At 44.2% G+C, this 17,414-nt stretch overlaps 1 protein-coding gene across 1 annotated transcript in view; it reads right to left on the minus strand.

The window, feature by feature from the left end:
- GLRX3 (glutaredoxin 3) overlaps positions 1-17,414 on the minus strand; it is a 64,747-nt gene that overhangs the window by 29,775 nt on the left and 17,558 nt on the right. Inside the window, exon 4 of the mRNA XM_044297186.1 lies at positions 2,570-2,771. Within this exon, the coding sequence (XP_044153121.1) occupies positions 2,570-2,771 (202 nt within the window). The remainder of the gene's footprint in view (positions 1-2,569; positions 2,772-17,414) is intronic.

Raw genomic sequence — 17,414 nt, forward strand, 5'->3', positions numbered from 1 at the left:
TGGTTCTCACCTGCACGTTTTACAGCGCGTACGAACGCGCTGTAAAACGCCCTACGCCCAAAGTACAGGAGCTTCTTTGGGGCGTATTGTCAGGCATTCTGTACATAAACACCTCTGTTTTTCATTGAACGCCTCTGTGGTCAATCGCAAAAACGCGGGTACGACGCGCGGTTCCTATTTCCAAAAACGCACTGTAATACGCCCCGAAAGTGTCAGACAAAAACGCTTGTAAAACGTGCGTATCAAATACGCTCAAGTGTGAACCAGGCCTAAGTGGTGCTTCCCCGACACCCGGGGCTGGAGTAGATAGCAGTATAGGAGCACAGACTGCGACTCATTTATGAGGCTTCTGCCTCTTCATAAATTAGGTGGTCTCCAGCAGTGCACCCGGTTATCATAGACCAGCGTACGCAGCCGGTCTATGATAAATCTGCCCCAATAACTCTACAGCCTTTAGTAAGGGAAAAGTGTTCTCCACATACAGTACCCCATCTCACCTTAACCCACAACTGCACGACTGATCACAGAGTTCCTGGGCACAAATGGACGAACAGCTACATCCACTGAATGACACAGGCATAGAAGCTGTGCCCAGGTGTACAGCAGCGGGTGGCAGTGTAATATACAGGTATGTCCAAATGTAATCTTTCCTAAACAGCATTACCTTATATAATGTGGTATGATAATGATACCAATTCAATTATGAATCCAGTATGGAAAAAATAAATACATCTCCAAGACTTCTCCTAAGCTGCACCAGTTCTCTGGAATGCACTTTCCCAGACAGCCAGGTTAACTCCGAACAACCACCGTTTTAGACGTGCCCCATCACATTCCCTAATTTAACTCTGCTCCATTCACCCCCTTATCAATATCATTCTTCAGAACCTGATCCCTTCACCCAACAGTATCTGTCCCACCTGCACCCCATGCCCTCAAATTACACTTCATACCGGTGCATACACATATACTGGCTGGTGTCTGGTACCACACGTTTAAAGGGGTCTTCCAGGATTTTGATACTGAAGACCTATCCTCTGGCAGGCACCGGCGCTTTAGGTAGCGCCACAACCTTCTTGCAGCTTTGCCTAGGCAATGTGACACCACGGTTGTCGGTCACGTGGCCCAGCCGCGGCTCAGCCCTACTGAAGTGAATGGGGTTGAGCACGATACCAAGAACAGTCACTTTACAATGTACAGTGCTGTGCTCTGAAAGCTGCGAGAAGGCCGAGGCGCTCACAGGAACGCATGTGCCTTCTCAAACAGCTGAACGGCTGAAGTCCTGGGTGTTGAACCCCCACCGGTCAGAGACGGATGACCTATTATAAGGATAGGTCATCAGTATCAAAATCCTGGAAAACCCCTTTAAGTACATGGAAATATTGTAACGTTTGTTTTACATTTTCCCTTCATCAGCCATACAAGGGCTTATGTTTTTCGGTACAAGTTGTATTTTTTATGATGCCATTCAATACAACATAGCTCGTACTGGAAAACAGGAAAAAATTCATTGTCGGGAGCAATTTAGAAAAATGCAATTACGTAATTTTCTATTTTTGGGGGGGAAGGGGGGGGGTGTTGTGTTTATGCCTTTCACTATGTGCTCAAAAGGACATGACAGCCCTATTCCACAGGTCTGTACGATTACTGAATTTTTATACTTTCTATTATGTTTTACTGCTTAAAAAAAAAATGTAAAACATTTTTCTTTGCATAGCCAAAGAAAAACAGCCATAACTTTTTCATTTTTCCATCTGCAGAGCTGTATGAGGGCTAACTTTTTGATCACTTTTCAACAAACAGAAAATCGTTATTTTGTTTTTTTTTCTCATTACGATGTTCACTGTACACGATAAACATTGTCATATTTTAATACATTGGACATGTTTGGACAAGGCGATACCAATGGTGTTTATTTTTATATGTAAAACTGGGAAAAGGGATAATTGGAATTTTTTTATTTTTTTGTGTTTTATTCCTTCAAAAACAAAAAATGTTTTACTGTATTTTAAAGGGGACTTGAACATGCGATCTTCTGATCACTTAGATGACATAGAATACTCCTGCACTCTATGGGATTCTCACTGGCTGTCCGGCCATGCCTCGGGCAAAGCTTTTCAGGCAGCTCGCCATGACCCTGGAACCAATTAGGAACCAATTAGAGCACCACAATTTCAGAAGGCAGAGGAAGACCAATCCCCCTGTCTAACCCTACAGATGCAGTTGCTATTGAGCACGGCATCTAAGGGTTAAACTCCGATCCTGGCCCCGTAACTCCTTGCCGCAGTCAATAAGAACCTCCATATTCAGATGGTCAGACAGAGGGAGGGTGCTCTTCTTTTGTCTCCCCATCGGGAGGGCTGCCATGACCTAACAAAGGCCGTCAGGTCTGCCATGGCTATATACCATGAGTATATAGGCCTGTCAACTTGTTACTGAGTGGCAATAATGCTTTGGCATGCTATACACAACGCATTAAAGAAGCAATCAAATGACCGGATTGTGAAGTCAGTAAAGGGGAAGTTGTTACGTGTCACAAAGCTTTAAGCTGCTCCATCCATGTACTTACCACATCTGGGCTCCTGAGGAGAACCTTTTATGAATAGCATACAAGGAGCTACGCTGATCAGCTTCTTCAGCCTCACGTTGAGGTCTTCCTTAGGAGCACTGCTGGAGGTAGCTGGGAAAGAGGTGTTTGATGCATGGCGCTGGACTCGCTTGGTCAACTCGGGTGCATGGGCCCCATCCAACTTGTCAATCTTCTGAGAGTTCTGGGAGAGGAGACACAATCTGAGTGATAAGAAACCTGTACATCAAGTGCAGATACGAGGGGGAACAATACTTCTTGGGGTTACATTATTCATACTCACTTTCCAATTCGAAAATTTACTCAAACACAGAAAGTTCATTTTTAACATTTTCCTTGTGTCTACATTATGTTGGCATGATTTATGAAAAGTACCTTTTTTTTTTTTGGCGGGGGGGGGGAGAGACATTAGAGGGCTTAGTTTAGCAGCAATTTTACAGATTTTCAAAATTCTATTTTTGTAGGGACCAATTTAGTTATGAGAGGCTACTTACCAGCTACCAGGCACCCATGTCCCACCGTATCCATGCATGGCCGCCGCTAAGCTAGGGAGGCATGTCACTGTGGCGGTCTGCTATTGGCTGCTCCCCCCCCACCCCATCGCCGGATGCTTTGATCCACGCAACGGGGAGAAGCAGCAGCAGCCGTGCAGGAATCAGGAAGGATTCGGGGACCAGGGAGCAGGTGAGTATTATCCATACAAAGGGCCCGGGCATTCTGGGGGTCATTAAAGGGATTGGATAACCCTTTATGGTGTTTTACAGGAATTACCGGTAATGCAAAATGGAGGTGAAATTTAAAAATCCATATTTTTAGCACAGCAAGTGACAAAATTAAACTAATACTCAAAATGTATTACCGTTATTCTGCCGTTAGAAATATCCCATATGTCCCTAGAGTGCTACTTGACTAAAATACGGGCTTCAGAATTAATGGAGCACCTTGTGGATTTTGGAGCCCCCATTTTTTTTAGGAAGTTTTTCAGACACCATTTCAGATTACAGAGGCCTTGTGAAACATCCCCATTTTGGAAACTACATCTCTCAATATAGGGGTGTAGTAAGCAATGTAAACCCCTTTTGTGGGGTACAAGGTGTTTTATACATCTTATTTACAATTGGAACATGAAAATCTAAAATTGCATGTTAACAATTATATGTAGTTTTAACTCAATATTTTTCATTCTTACAAAAGTAGTAAAAAAAAACACCCAAAATATTGTTGTAATACCCCACATGAGGTTGTGGCACAAAGAAAGGCTCAGACAGGAAGGAACACCATTTGGCTTTTGAAACCCAGATTTTACTGGAATGGATTTGGATGCCATGTCAAACTTGCGAAACCTAATTTTTTAAACTACACCCCTCAAAGAATTAAAGGGGTTGTCTCATCACAGACCATAGGGGCATATCGCTAGGATATGCCCCCATTGTCTTTTAGGTGCAGGTCCCAGCGGGTCCCTATATCGAGAACGCATCCGCGAAAGTGGTAGAAGACACACTGCGTATGCTCAGCTGCCCTCCATTCATTTTTTATGGGGCCACCAAAAATAGCTGAGCACTGGCTCATCTATTTCCATTAGGCCCATAGAAGTGAATGGCAGCACTGGTCGGTCATCTGCCGTGCACGCCCATTCATTTCTATGGGGAGCACGTTTGGTGGTGGCCGGACCAGAGTCCTCCAGCCACCACTTTGCGGGGCTACATTCCTGATATAGGGGCAGCGATATGGCCCCATTGTCTGAGATGAGAAAACCCCTTTAAAGGGAACCTGTCACCAGGATTTTGTGTATAGAGCTGAGGACATGGGTTGCTAGATGGCCACTAGCACATCCGCAATATCCAGTCCCCATAGCTCTGTGTGCTTTTATTGTGTAAAAAAAAACGATTTTATACATATGCAAATTAACCTGAGATGAGTCCTGTAGTGAGATGAGTCAGGGACAGGACTCATCTCAGGTTAATTTGCATATGTATAAAATCGTTTTTTTTACACAATAAAAGCACACATAGCTATGGGGACTGGATATTGCGGTGTGCTAGCGGTCATCTAGCAACCCATGTCCTCAGCTCTATACCCAAAATCCCGGTGACAGGTTCCCTTTAGGCCTCTTTCAGACGGGCGTTGCGGAAAAATGTGCGGGTGCGTTGCGGGAACACGCGTGATTTTTCCGCGCAAGTGCAAAACATTGAAATGCGTTTTGCACTGGCGTGAGAAAAATCGTGCATGTTTGGTACCCAAACCGGAACTTCTTCACAGAAGTTCGGGCTTGGGATCGGTGTTCTGTAGATTGTATTATTTTCCCTTATAACATGGTTATAAGGGAAAATAATAGCATTCTGAATACAGAATGCATAGTAAAATAGCGCTGCAGGGGTTAAAAAAATAAATTAAAATAATTTAACTCACCTTAGTCCACTTGATCGCGAAGCCGGCATCTCCTTCTGTCTTCATCTTAGCTGTGTGCAGTAACAGGACCTGTGGTGACGTCACTCCGGTCATCACATGATCCATCACCATGGTGATAGATCATGTGATGGATCATGTGATGACCGGAGTGACGTCACCACAGGTCCTGTTCCTCCACACAGCAAAGACAGGCAGAAGAGATGCCAGGCTGCACGATCAAGTGGATAAAGGCGAGTTAAATTTTTTATTTTATTTTTTAACCCCTCCAGCGCTATTGTACTATGCATTCTGTATTCAGAATGCTATTATTTTCCCTTATAACCATGTTATAAGGGAAAATAATAATGATCGGGTCTCCATCCCGATCATCTCCTAGCAACCGTGCGTGAAAATCGCACCGCATCAGCACTTGCTGGCGGATGCTTGCGATTTTCACGCAACCCCATTCATTTCTATAGGGCCTGCGTTACGTGAAAAACGCACAAAATAGAGCATGCTGCGATTTTCACGCAACGCATAAGTGATGCGTGAAAATCACCGCTTATGTGAACAGCCCCATAGAAATGAATGGTTCGAGATTCAGTGCGGGTGCAATGCGTTCAACTCACGCATCGCATCCGCGCGGAATACTTGCTCATGTGAAAGGGGCCTTAAGCTAGCAGTTTTTCCAATAGCATGTTACTTTAGCCCCACATTTTTTATTTTTGCAAGGGTTAGGGTCCATTCACAAGTCCGTAGAAGGGGTCCGGATCCGTTCCGCAACGGACCCATTCATTCTCTATGGGGCCGGAAGAGATGCGGACAGCACACAGTGTGCTGTCCGCATCCGCATTTCTGGAGCGCAGCACCCAATCTTCCGGTCCGCGGCTCCCCAAAAAAATAGAACATGTTCTATAGGCAGTTCTATGGGGGTGCCAGCCGGATCTGCAATACACTACGAACATGTGAATGGACCCCAAGGCTCCATTCACACGTCCGCAATTCTGTTCCGCATAACGGAATTGAGGACCCATTCATTTCTATGGGGCCGCATGATGTGCTGCCCGGATCCGGAAATGCGGAACCGCACTTCCGGGTCCGCATTTCCGTTCCTGAAAAAAATAGAACATGTCCTATTCCGGTCCGCAATTGCGGACAAGATTAGGCATTTTCTATTAAGTGCCGGCGATATACGGTCCGCAAAATGTGGAACGCACATTGCCAGTGTCCGTGTTCTGCGGATCCGTGGATCCACAAAACACACACGGATGTGTGAATGGACCCTTAAGGGTACTTTTACACTAGCGTTTTTCTTTTCCGGCATAGAGTTCCGTCCTAGGGGGCTAAATACCGGAAAAGAACTGATCAGTTTCCTCCTAATGCATTCTGAATAGAGAGTAATACGATCAGTATGCAGCAGGACGTCTTCAGTTAACGCTGGGTTCACACCTGAGCGTTTTACAGCGCGTTCAAACGCGCTGTAAAACGCTCAAGACATGAAAACCAATGCTTCCCTATGGGAATGGTTCACACCTGGGCGTTTTACAGCGCGTACGAACGCGCTGTAAAACGCCCGACGCTCAAACAAGTACTTGAGCTTCTTTGGGGCGTTTTGACGCGCGTTTGTGGCCATAGGACACTGCAGTCAATGACACAAACGCGCGTCAAACGCGCGTTTACTATTACAAAAAACGCGCATAAAAACGCGCGTTTGAGAAACGCTCAGGTGTGAACCCAGCGTTAGGCTACTTTCACACCTGCGTTCAGGTGTCCGCTCGTGAGCTCCGTTTGAAGGGGCTCACAAGCGGCCCTGAACGCAGCCGTCTGGGCCTAATGCATTCTCAGTGGAGGCGGATCCACTGAGAATGCATCCGTCTGCCAGCGCTCAGCCTCCGCTCCGCTCAGTGAGCGGACACCTGAACGCTGCAAGCAGCGTTCGGGTGTCCGCCTGGCCGTGCGGAGGCGAGCGGATCCGTCCAGACTTATAATGGAAGTCAATGGGGACGGATCCGCTTGAAGATGACACCATATGGCTCAATCTTCAAGCGGATCCGTCCCCCATTGACTTTCAATGTAAAGTCTGAACGGATCCGCTCAGGCTACTTTCACACTTAGAAATTTTTCTAAGTTATAATGCAGACGGATCCGTTCTGAACGGATGCAAACGTCTGCATTATAGGAGCGGATCCGTCTGATGAAACATCAGACGGACCCGCTCCGAACGCTAGTGTGAAAGTAGCCTTAGTCTTTTTGACTGATCAGGACAGAGATAAAACCACAGCATGCTACGGTTTTATCTCCGGCACAAAAAAAAAAAAAAAAAGAACACTTGCCTGAATGCCGCTGAATGCATTAGTGCCGGATTCGTCCTTCCGGTCTGCACATGCGCAGACCGAAAAAAAATTGAAAAAAATAAATGGACATATTGCAACTTTGGTAACCACTGCATGACACCGGAAAGACGGATCCAGTCTTTCAATGCATTTGTAAGACGGATCAGAATCCTGATCAGTCTTACAAATGCCATCAGTTGGCATACGTTTTGCCGGATCACTCTTCCGCAAGTGTGAAAGTACCCCATCAATCTGTTTCTGAGTACAGAAATAACTCACATGTGGTGATAAACTGCTGTTTGGGGAAACGGCAGAGCTCAGTAGGGAAGGAGCGTCGTCTGGATTTTGTAACATGGAATTTGCTGAAATAGTTTTTTGTTGAATGAGCTGAGTGAGGGGTCTTTTTTTTTTTTTTTTATCAGGGTGGGCTGTAGTATTTAATGGTAACATTTTGGGGTACATATGACTGATTACTTTATATACCATTTTTGGGGGAGGCGAGGTGATAAAAACATTAATTCCGTTATTGTTTTATGTTTTTGCTTTATGGGTTTTTTTTTTTTTACACTGTTCACCACACAGGATTGTTATAGATAATGTTGTTGCAGCAATACCAATTACATGTAGTTTATTTTAATTTTATTTTTTAACTAATTATAAATGAGCAGATATGGGGAAAAAGGGCAATTTTCTTTTTATTTAAAATTTTTACTTATTTTATGTATATATTTTTTTCGTTTTTTTTAAGTCTCACTTGGGGACATCATCTATTGTAGTATATTGGATTGTTAGTTCACACTGAAACTTGGCCTCATCAGACCCTGGCAGATTTCCATACATGGCAGCCCCAGAGGTCTTTACAAAGCATCCAGCTGCCACTGTAACAATTTGGACTCTGTGATCGCAGCGTGGGGGCTCGATGAGGCGAGAGGAAGATCGCTCCCTATGCAAACCCCTGCAGCGTTTGCTAAAGACTGTGGCATCTAAGGGGTTTAATTGGCCAGGATCGGCGCTAGCACTGATACTGGCCTTTGCAGTCAGGTGTCAGCTGTATTTTACAGCTGATAGCGGCTCTGTCCTTAAGCTGCTGCCATCTCCATGATGTAGATGTATGGCATGGTGCGTTAACGTTCGGCTTGCCGTGCACTGCACTTACAGCATGGAGACAGAAGGGGTTAATGGAACGATCCAAGCAAAACTGACACCGGGAAAGATTTACTAAGCAAAATGTGCCAGAATTCTGGCTTAAATTGATCCAACTTGCATGAAATTATATCTAAGGCTACTTTCACACTAGCGTTCGATCGGATCCGTTCTGAACGGATCCGATCATAATAATGCAGACGGAGGCTCCGTTCAGTACGGATCCGTCTGCATTATTTTAGCATATAACAGCTAAGTGTGAAAATAGCCTCGTACGGATCCGTCCAGACTTTCAATGTAAAGTCAATGGGGGACGGATCCGCCTGAAGATTGAGCCATATTGTGGCATCTTCAAACGGAACCGTCCCCATTGACTTACATTGTAAGTCTGGACGGATCCGCACGCCTCCGCACGGCCAGGCGGACACCCGAACGCTGCAAGCAGCGTTCAGCTGTCCGCCTGTCCGTGCGGAGGCGAGCGGAGCGTTCAGCTGTCCGCCTGTCCGTGCGGAGGCGAGCGGAGCGGAGGCTGAACGCCGCCAGACTGATGCAGTCTGAGCGGATCCGCTCCATTCAGACTGCATCAGGGCTGGACGGCTGCGTTCGGGTCCGCTCGTGAGCCCCTTCAAACGGAGCTCACGAGCGGACCGACGAACGCTAGTGTGAAAGTAGCCTTAGGCACTTTGGGAGTCATTTATTAATATCAGCGCTTTAGACGCCGGTCATAACAACCCCGATGCTGGCGGTTGATCCACCGAGGTTATGAAGAGGCGCTGACCTCTCCATAATGTCGGTGTATCCAGCGCCAGTCTAAATGTAAGCCAGCTTCCTAGCGGTCTTACATTTAGACTATTTTCTACGCCTGCCTCCCCTTCCCCGCCATGCCCACTTTTTTAGACTTCGACTGAGAGTGGAAAAGTTGCAGATTGCGGTGCTAATAACCCTTGCTCCTCAATTTGCACCAGAATCACGCCTAATATACCGTATATACTCAAGTATAAGCCGACCCGAGTATAAGCCGAGGCCCCTAATTTTACCCAAAAAAATTGGAAAAATTAGTGACTCGAGTATAAGACTAGGGTGGGAAATGCAGCTATAATGCAGAGTGTATGTGTATATAATGCACACACTCTACATTATATACACACATCTGCAAGAGGGTGACTCAGATTGATGGGAGTCTGACTCTGACTCCCTGTATTTAATGCAAAGTGTGTGCATTATATACACACACACTCTGCATTAAATACAGGGAGCCATCCACAGATCTCCCCCCTAAACAGTGCCATCCACAGATCCCCCCTAAACAGTGCCATCCACAGATCCCCCCTCCCCTAAACAGTGCCAGGATGGCACTGCCATCCACAGATCCCCCTACAGTGCCATCCACAGATCCCCCTCCCCGACGCTCACAGCAGTATATTTAAAAAGTAGTATTTATCAGTATTCTTTATTCTTTATTTATCAGTATTCTTTGGATATCTTACTTTATCGTTGCTCCGGTAATAGCAGGCAGGGCGGGCAACGGCGCTTACTCACTGACGTCACGCGCCTGCTCCCACTAGGCGGAGTGAGCGCCGCCCCCCGCACTGCCTGCTATTACCGGAGCAAAGACAAAGTAAGACAGACTCGAGTATAAGACGAGGGGGCTTTTTGAGCACAAAAATATGTGCCCAAAAACTCGTCTTATACTCGAGTATATACGGTAAGTGTATTTCTGGACAGTAAATGGTATGTTTCACTATCTTTTAGTCCCCGGCTTATTTCTTTGGGCTGAGGTGCAGACGGGATACCGTGCGCTGCTGCAGGCAATGACCCTCAGCGGTGATAATTCCCCAAGCAGTACCTCATTGCTGGCTCCCGTGACGTTTGGGGACACGTCACCTCTGAGGTCAGTCATTGGCTGCAGCGATGCACATGATCCAGTCTGTACCACAGCTAGAAATAAGCCAGGAATTGGAAGATCGCCGATCTGAGACAGGGAACAGCATGGAAGCTGGAGGGAGCAGGTTAATAGGATTCCTTTCTTAGGTATTACATGCTAGGGGGCCTTACTAAAAAAGGGATAAAACCTCAGAAACCCTTAAGGTGTTGTGACTATACGCCAGAACAAGGAGACCGGTGGGGGACCCAGGAAGGGTGGGCACAGGAATGGAAGAAGATTGGTAAAGGGTGTATTATTCCTATTTTCTAGAATGTAAACAGTTTGTAAAAAAAATAAAAATTAATAAAAACTATAACAATTTATATGGTTGGAAAACCCCTTTAAAACGGCTTGTATCCTTAAAATATGAGAAATAAACTTCAGTAAATATCAGTCTATAGAGAACTGGGAAACAGGATGACAAACAATATCAACCTGACATCTGCAATGTCACCCAGCTGTGCCAGACGCCAGCACATAATACAGCACAAACTATCACTCATGGATCTGGCCACAACTATTAAAGAGCCGAGTGTCCTCCAGGGGTTTACAAAAAAAAAGTAAATGCAAACATTTTCAATGTATGAAAAGAAAGCACAGGAGAAAGTTATAGACAGCGACGGCCAACAGAGGGGGATCTACACCCACAAAACACAACGCTGCCGAAGAAACGAGCCCAAACTCTGACATCTGAAGAGAAAGCATTCGGCTTAGAGATTAACAAGAAAAAATACATAGTTTCAGTAAATTTACATTTGAAAAATTTTAGATAAAAAAACTTGCGCATTGTGTCAATGAAAAGTGCTACAACTTTGTAACCAGCACAATGCTGCAAATCATGTCACCCCGCCAGCTGATGTGTGTGATGTACAGACATGATGAATACACAGACCCTACACGTATGGACTCCTATACATAGACTTGTGCACACATGGTCCATAGACTCTCTGTATGGACTTGTATATATAGACTTGTGCACACATGGTCCATAGACCCTCTGTATGGACTCCTATACATAGACTTGTGCACACATGGTCCATAGACCCTCTGTATGGACTCATATATAGACTTAAGCACACATGGTCCATAGACTTTCTGTATGGACTTGTATATATAGACTTGTGCACACATGGTCCATAGACCCTCTGTACGGACTTGTATATATAGACTTGTGCACACATGGTCCATAGACTCTCTGTATGGACTCGTATATATAGACTTGTGCACACATGGTCCATAGACTTTCTGTATGGACTTGTATATATAGACTTGTGCACACATGGTCCATAGACCCTCTGTACGGACTTGTATATATAGACTTGTGCACACATGGTCCATAGACTCTCTGTATGGACTCGTATATATAGACTTGTGCACACATGGTCCATAGACCCTCTGTATAGACTCCTATACATAGACTTGTGCACACATGGTCCATAGACCCTCTGTATGGACTCTTATATATAGACTTGTGCACACATGGTCCATAGACTCTCTGTATGGACTCTTATATATAGACTTGTGCACACATGGTTCATAGACTCTCTGTATGGACTCCTATACATAGACTTGTGCACACATGGTCCATAGACCCTCTGTATGGACTCTTATATATAGACTTGTGCACACATGGTCCATAGACTCTCTGTATGGACTCCTAAACATAGACTTGTGCACACATGGTCCATAGACCCTCTGTATGGACTCTTATATATAGACTTGTGCACACATGGTCCATAGACTTTCTGTATGGACTTGTATATATAGACTTGTGCACACATGGTCCATAGACCCTCTGTACGGACTTGTATATATAGACTTGTGCACACATGGTCCATAGACTCTCTGTATGGACTTGTATATATAGACTTGTGCACACATGGTCCATAGACTTTCTGTATGGACTTGTATATATAGACTTGTGCACACATGGTCCATAGACCCTCTGTACGGACTTGTATATATAGACTTGTGCACACATGGTCCATAGACTCTCTGTATGGACTTGTATATATAGACTTGTGCACACATGGTCCATAGACCCTCTGTATAGACTCCTATACATAGACTTGTGCACACATGGTCCATAGACTCTCTGTATGGACTCCTATACATAGACTTGTGCACACATGGTCCATAGACCCTCTGTATGGACTCTTATATATAGACTTGTGCACACATGGTCCATAGACTTTCTGTATGGACTTGTATATATAGACTTGTGCACACATGGTCCATAGACCCTCTGTACGGACTTGTATATATAGACTTGTGCACACATGGTCCATAGACTCTCTGTATGGACTTGTATTTATAGACTTGTGCACACATGGTCCATAGACTCTCTGTATGGACTCGTATATATAGACTTGTGCACACATGGTCCATAGACCCTCTGTATAGACTCCTATACATAGACTTGTGCACACATGGTCCATAGACTCTCTGTATGGACTCGTATATATAGACTTGTGCACACATGGTCCATAGACTCTCTGTATGGACTCGTATATATAAACTTGTGCACACATGGTCCATAGACTCTCTGTATGGACTCGTATATATAGACTTGTGCACACATGGTCCATAGACCCTCTGTATAGACTCCTATACATAGACTTGTGCACACATGGTCCATAGACTCTCTGTATGGACTTGAATATATAGACTTGTGCACACATGGTCCATAGACTCTCTGTATGGACTCATATATATAAACTTGTGCACACATGGTCCATAGACTCTCTGTATGGACTCCTATACATAGACTTGAGCATACATGGTCCATAGACCCTCTGTATGGACTCTTATATATAGACTTGTGCACACATGGTCCATAGACTTTCTGTATGGACTTGTATATATAGACTTGTGCACACATGGTCCATAGACCCTCTGTACGGACTTGTATTTATAGACTTGTGCACACATGGTCCATAGACTCTCTGTATGGACTCGTATATATAGACTTGTGCACACATGGTCCATAGACCCTCTGTATAGACTCCTATACATACAGTCATGTGAAAAAATTAGGACACCCTTTGAAAGCATGTGGTTTTTTGTAACATTTTTAATAAAAGGTTATTTCATCTCCGTTTCAACAATACAGAGAGATTAAAGTAATCCAACTAAACAAAGAAAACTGAAGAAAAGTCTTTTCAAGATCTTCTGTAAATGTCATTCTACAAAAATGCCTATTCTAACTGAGGAAAAAGATAGGACACCCTTGCCCCTAATAGCGAGTGTTACCTCCTTTGGCTGAAATAACTGCAGTGAGACGGTTCTTGTAGCCATCTACCAGTCTTCGACATCGGTCTGAGGAAATTTTACCCCACTCCTCAATGCAGAACTTTTTCAGCTGTGAGATGTTTGAGGGGTTTCTTGCACGTACAGCCCTTTTCAAGTCACCCCACAGCATCTCAATGGGATTCAAATCTGGACTTTGACTTGGCCATTCCAGGACTCTCCATTTCTTCTTTTTCAGCCAATCTTTGGTTGATTTACTAGTATGTTTTGGGTCATTGTCATGTTGCATGGTCCAGTTCCGCTTCAGCTTTAATTTTCTAACTGATGGTCTCACATGTTCTTCAAGCACCTTCTGATACACAGTAGAATTCATCGTGGATTCTATGATGGTGAGCTGACCAGGTCCTGCTGCAGCAAAGCAGCCCCAAACCATGACACTTCCACCTCCATGCTTCACAGTTGGTATGAGGTTCTTTTCTTGGAATGCTGTGTTTGGTTTACGCCAAACATGTCCTCTGCTGTTGTGTCCAAATAATTCAATTTTGGACTCATCTGTCCAAAGAACATTATTCCAGAAGTCCTGGTCTTTGTCAACTTTATCTCTGGCAAATGTCAGTCTGGCCTCGATGTTTCTCTTGGAAAGCAAAGGTTTCCTCCTTGCACACCTCCCATGCAAGTTAAACTTGTACAGTCTCTTTCTGATTGTAGAGGCATGTACTTCTACATCAACAGTAGCCAGAGCCTGCTGTAGTTCTCGAGATGACACTTTAGGGTTTTTGGAGACCTCTTTTAGCATCTTGCGGTCTGCTCTTGGGGTGAACTTGCTGGGGCGACCAGTCCTGGGCATGTTGGCAGTTGTTTTGAAAGCCCTCCACTTGTAGACTATCTTCCGGACAGTGGAATGGCTGATTTCAAAATCTTTTGAGATCTTTTTAAATCCCTTCCCAGACTCATAGGCTGCTACAATCTTTTTTCTGAAGTCCTCTGACAGCTCTTTTGCTCTCACCATGGTGCTCACTCTCACTTCAACAGTCAGGAGCACACCAAACTAAATGTCTGAGGTTTAAATAGGGCAAGCCTCATTCAACATGCAGAGTAACGATCTACTAATTATGTGCACCTGGTGTGATATACCTGTGTGAGATCTGAGCCAATTTAAGAGGGAATACATGTGAGGGTGTCCTATCTTTTTCCTCAGTTAGAATAGGCATTTTTGTAGAATGACATTTACAGAAGATCTTGAAAAGACTTTTCTTCAGTTTTCTTTGTTTAGTTGGATTACTTTAATCTCTCTGTATTGTTGAAACGGAGATGAAATAACCTTTTATTAAAAATGTTACAAAAAACCACATGCTTTCAAAGGGTGTCCTAATTTTTTCACATGACTGTAGACTTGTGCACACATGGTCCATAGACCCTCTGTATGGACTCGTATATATAAACTTGTGCACACATGGTCCATAGACTCTTTGTATGGACTCGTATATATAGACTTGTGCACACATGGTCCATAGACCCTCTGTATAGACTCCTATACATAGACTTGTGCACACATGGTCCATAGACCCTCTGTATGGACTCGTATATATAAACTTGTGCACACATGGTCCATAGACTCTTTGTATGGACTCGTATATATAGACTTCTGCACCCACGGTCCATAGACCCTCTGTATGGACTCCTATACATAGACTTGTGCACACATGGTCCATAGACCCTCTGTATGGACTCCTATACATAGACTTGTGCACACATGGTCCATAGACCCTCTGTATGGACTCCTATACATAGACTTGTGCACACATGGTCCATAGACTCTCTGTATGGACTTGAATATATAGACTTGTGCACACATGGTCCATAGACCCTCTGTATGGACTCCTATACATAGACTTGTGCACACATGGTCCATAGACTCTCTGTATGGACTCATATATATAAACTTGTGCACACATGGTCCATAGACTCTCTGTATGGACTCCTATACATAGACTTGAGCACACATGGTCCATAGACCCTCTGTATGGACTCATATATAGACTTGTGCACACATGGTCCATAGACTTTCTGTATGGACTTGTATATATATAGACTTGTGCACACATGGTCCATAGACCCTCTGTACGGACTCGTATTTATAGACTTGTGCACACATGGTCCATAGACTCTCTGTATGGACTCGTATATATAGACTTGTGCACACATGGTCCATAGACCCTCTGTATGGACTCGTATATATAAACTTGTGCACACATGGTCCATAGACTCTTTGTATGGACTCGTATATAGACTTGTGCACACATGGTCCATAGACCCTCTGTATAGACTCCTATACATAGACTTGTGCACACATGGTCCATAGACCCTCTGTATGGACTCTTATATATAGACTTGTGCACACATGGTCCATAGACCCTCTGTACGGACTTGTATTTATAGACTTGTGCACACATGGTCCATAGACTCTCTGTATGGACTCGTATATATAGACTTGTGCACACATGGTCCATAGACCCTCTGTATAGACTCCTATACATACTTGTGCACACATGGTCCATAGACCCTCTGTATGGACTCGTATATATAAACTTGTGCACACATGGTCCATAGACTCTCTGTATGGACTTGAATATATAGACTTGTGCACACATGGTCCATAGACTCTCTGTATGGACTCATATATATAAACTTGTGCACACATGGTCCATAGACTCTCTGTATGGACTCCTATACATAGACTTGAGCACACATGCTCCATAGACCCTCTGTATGGACTCTTATATATAGACTTGTGCACACATGGTCCATAGACTCTCTGTATGGACTTGTATATATAGACTTGTGCACACATGGTCCATAGACCCTCTGTATAGACTCCTATACATAGACTTGTGCACACATGGTCCATAGACCCTCTGTATGGACTCGTATATATAAACCTGTGCACACATGGTCCATAGACTCTTTGTATGGACTCGTATATATAGACTTGTGCACACATGGTCCATAGACTTTCTGTATGGACTTGTATATATAGACTTGTGCACACATGGTCCATAGACCCTCTGTACGGACTTGTATTTATAGACTTGTGCACACATGGTCCATAGACTCTCTGTATGGACTTGTATATATAGACTTGTGCACACATGGTCCATAGACCCTCTGTATAGACTCCTATACATAGACTTGTGCACACATGGTCCATAGACCCTCTGTATGAACTCGTATATATAAACCTGTGCACACATGGTCCATAGACTCTTTGTATGGACTCGTATATATAGACTTGTGCACACATGGTCCATAGACTTTCTGTATGGACTTGTATATATAGACTTGTGCACACATGGACCATAGACCCTCTGTATGGACTCGTATATATAAACTTGTGCACACATGGTCCATAGACTCTCTGTATGGACTCGTATATATAGACTTGTGCACACATGGTCCATAGACTCTCTGTATGGACTCGTATATATAGACTTGTGCACACATGGTCCATAGACCCTCTGTATAGACTCCTATACATAGACTTGTGCACACATGGTCCATAGACTCTCTGTATGGACTCGTATATATAGACTTGTGCACACATGGTCCATAGGCCCTCTGTATAGACTCCTATACATAGACTTGTGCACACATGGTCCATAGACCCTCTGTATGGACTCGTATATATAGACTTGTGCACACATGGTCCATAGACCCTCTGTATGGACTCGTATATATAAACTTGTGCACACATGGTCCATAGATATAGACTTGTATATATAAACTTGTGCAC

This window comes from Bufo gargarizans, chromosome 6 (genome assembly GCF_014858855.1).
Source record: "Bufo gargarizans isolate SCDJY-AF-19 chromosome 6, ASM1485885v1, whole genome shotgun sequence".
NCBI classification, from domain to species: domain Eukaryota; kingdom Metazoa; phylum Chordata; class Amphibia; order Anura; family Bufonidae; genus Bufo; species Bufo gargarizans.